Source organism: Limulus polyphemus, unplaced genomic scaffold (genome assembly GCF_000517525.1).
Source record: "Limulus polyphemus unplaced genomic scaffold, Limulus_polyphemus-2.1.2 Scaffold1266, whole genome shotgun sequence".
In the NCBI taxonomy this organism is placed as follows: Eukaryota; Metazoa; Arthropoda; class Merostomata; order Xiphosura; family Limulidae; genus Limulus; species Limulus polyphemus.
The window spans coordinates 277157-280637 of record NW_013666876.1 but is presented as its reverse complement, the minus strand read 5'-3'; the positions used below and the strand labels follow the sequence as shown (position 1 = coordinate 280637).

At 28.1% G+C, this 3481-nt stretch overlaps 1 protein-coding gene across 2 annotated transcripts in view; it reads right to left on the bottom strand.

Moving 5' to 3' along the window:
* LOC106462845 (tyrosine-protein kinase CSK-like) overlaps positions 1–3481 on the bottom strand; it is a 48242-nt gene that overhangs the window by 7193 nt on the left and 37568 nt on the right. For both annotated transcript variants that reach the window (XM_013922808.2, XM_022390240.1), the window contains exons 10-12: positions 2020–2119; positions 595–690; positions 5–91 (exon numbers count right to left, since the gene is read on the bottom strand). In XM_013922808.2, coding sequence (XP_013778262.1) covers positions 5–91; positions 595–690; positions 2020–2119 — 283 coding nt within the window. The remainder of the gene's footprint in view (positions 1–4; positions 92–594; positions 691–2019; positions 2120–3481) is intronic.

The following is a 3481-nucleotide window of genomic DNA, read 5'->3' as shown; positions in this document are numbered from 1 at the left end:
TTACAATTCGTGGGTAAGGCACTCTACCAAAAGAATAAATTTCCCACAAAAGAATTCCAAAACTCCACATATCCGACTTGTTGGAGAATTTCTAAAACATATATATATAAATAAAATTTGATGTAGCACAAACTAATATAAATAATATATACTTTCTCCAAGAAAAAACAATGTCTATAAGTGTTATACTCTTAAAAAATTATATACAAAAGTCTATCAAATATCCAGCAAATTTCATATCTAAACAAAGAAAAAATTACATTTTTTATTTCATTGTTCTTAGATTAAACATCACATCCCTGAAACTAACTAAAATCAATCAATACATAATATCTTCGTTCTGAGTTTACTTATTGATTATTAGTATAATTTTATTACAAGTTACAGCTTTTACAGTAAGGAAGAATATTTATAAAACACGTACAACATTTTGATCACACCAATGATCAAAACATCATACCAGTTTTTTAAAATATTCTTCCCTACTGTAAAAGCTGTAACTTGTAATAAAATAATGCATCATATCATTGAATTATAATGTATAATTGTCAGCAGATATAAATTGGGATTTTTATAAAATATAACATTGCTTACACTGTGTTTAAGAGCTTCAGGTGCAGTCCATTTAATCGGGAATTTTCCACCTTCTAAGTTAAAAGTTTCCTCTCTAGCAAGACCAAAATCAGAAACCTATAACGCAAAAGGTTGTAAGATGAACCATATAATAACAACAAAAACTTTAAATTGTATCAGTTCACCTCCTCCAGAGAATAATTTTAAAACAATCAATACAGCCAGTAAATCCTTTAGTTACCACCTCCAGAGAATAATTTTAAAACAATCAATACGGCCAGTAAATCCTTTAGTTACCACCTCCAGAGAATAATTTTAAAACAATCAATACATCCAGTAAATCCTTTAGTTACCACCTCCAGAGAATAATTTTAAAACAATCAATACAGCCAGTAAATCCTTTAGTTACCACCTCCAGAGAACAATTTTAAAACAATCAATACAGCCAGTAAATCCTTTAGTTACCACTACTTTTACCAAAGCATTCATTAAACCAAATACTTAGTACTTGTTAAGCTCTGTAGAAGCATTCTAAATAAGAAAGTTCAAGTTGGTAAACACATGAAAAAAATATACTTTCAGTTTGGTACTATCAGCTGACTTTATTAACACAATAACATAACTGCTAACTTCTCTAGCAGTTTAATGAAAACGGGTTTCACAGTATTAGATAAAACTAAAAAAATATTGGTTATAATACACAAAGTAAACAGGATCAAGCTATAAGGGTTTAACTAATGAATATGGCTATTCTCTTTTCAAACAAAACATGTGAATAACTGCAACTTTATTATATACAATATCAATACATAAAAAAACCTACTCATCATTTTATCAGTTGAATGTTCCTATCACTATTACATATAAAACAAAAAGCTACAGCTTTTCCAGGTAAATTTCAACTGATCTAAATATGCCATGAAAACATTTTTACAACTGTAAAAGCTGATAAGTCAGTTCAGAAAAGTGATTAAAAACTTAGTGTTGTGATATGATGTTAGATGAAAAATATGCTTGTCAACAATCACTATAATTACAGTCCTAAATTTTTTCAGCTTGCAAAAGAGCTTGAATTATGAAGTTGAAGTATGATAGGAAAATAATGTTTTTATGGGAATAAGATGAGATAGGCTTAATTAAATTATTCTGTACTCGACCATATCAAGTTTCATTTAACCAACAAGGCCTCTGTATTAGGTCTTGTTTGCATTAGTTTCCATAGTTATTTTCAAAACTGTAATACAGTATTATAAATTGAAGATATTACCTTCAGTGTTCCTCATATTAGTTCACACAAAGCATATCAAAAATTCAAAGTTTTTCTCATAATAAACATATTATATAGAGAAATACTAAATATTCATACTTTGTTTTTTCACAACAGATACCTTTGTACTTTGCAAGAATGTTTTTTTTTTTTTACTTTACTACAAAACTGGGCTATACCTTAGAAACTCCTTCCTCTGAGATAAGAACATTTCTTGCAGCCAAGTCTCTATGTACTACATGCTTAGATTCCAAATATTCCATACCAGCACAAGTATCCCTAAAAAAATGGAATAAAATATATCCAATTTCTAAACTTTCATGCTGCCAAGTAAAGAACTTTTTAAGTGTAAAATGTTCATACCAACAGAACTAATAAACCTGAACAAATATACAATATGTATCAGAATTCATATATCAAATGCAAATATTATTTTGTTTCTTTTCTGTTTTCAACTGACAGTAGTTAGAGTATTAAATGTAACAACAACTGTCTTTCAGCCACTGTGTTAAAACATCTACCACGTGTTAAATATTATTTTCATCTTCAATTTAGTTGTCCAGAAATTATCATCACTATCATCACTTTTTGGCCTATTAGTAAACGTTTGTAGTTAATTTTTGACAAAATAACCACATACACACAAAATTATTCCTTAAAAAAAATTTACCAGCAATTAGTATAGTTCACTTAATTTTGTTTTTTTGTTTATAATTGTAAATACTCAAAATACAGCCACACTTATACTTTAACAAGGTAGGTAAGAGTAGAAAAGTGGATTAAAAAAAATAAAGGAATGGGAGGGGCTTCTCTGTCAGGTTTGCTAAATATATTGATACCTCAGCAAATCAAGAAGTTGGGAGGTTCTTATTTTATATTCTAACTTGTCAATATGTGAAGTTTGAGTTTTTAATTGGTTAAGCACTGCTGACATTGTACAATAGAAGTAACAGCTCAAACGTATCATATGATATACAAGAGTGAGTACTGAGAAATTTCTTTTTATATTTTCTTTTTAATTAAGAAATTTTATAGGTAACTAAAAACATTCATCACATGCACATTTTGACTCCACCTGTGCACACAGGGTTAAACAGTAATTTATAGTTTCTTCTGATATTTACTAGTTGGATCTTTTACAGACATGAACAAAATAATCTATGATGGGAATAAGTTTAGAAGAATTAGATACAAACCATAAGTATGGGAACTTTTTTACCACCTTCTTTACATGTTATTTTCATTTCTGAAAATGTTTTCATGTTAAATTATATCTATTTAACTCTTTCAGCATAGGCTCGGACACTGGGACACTTGTAACCATTTCGTGCTTGTTATAGTTTTCATGCTATAACTTTTAAATTAGTAAGCATATGTTAATGAAATTTGGCAGATTATCAATAAACATTACAATGCTTTCGTATGCAAAATAAGGTTTGTAAAGCAATGTTTTTCTCATTTCTTTTTTCTTTTCACATATTGCCTATCTGTCATGCAAAGTAATATTCATTTTAAGACTAAAAATACTTTTATGCATCAGAAAATTTTGAAATATCACATGTGAAATCTTTATAATGTCAAGATAGTTATCAAACATTTTTTAAGAAAAACTTTATATTTTATCTGTTATTTTTGGTAATT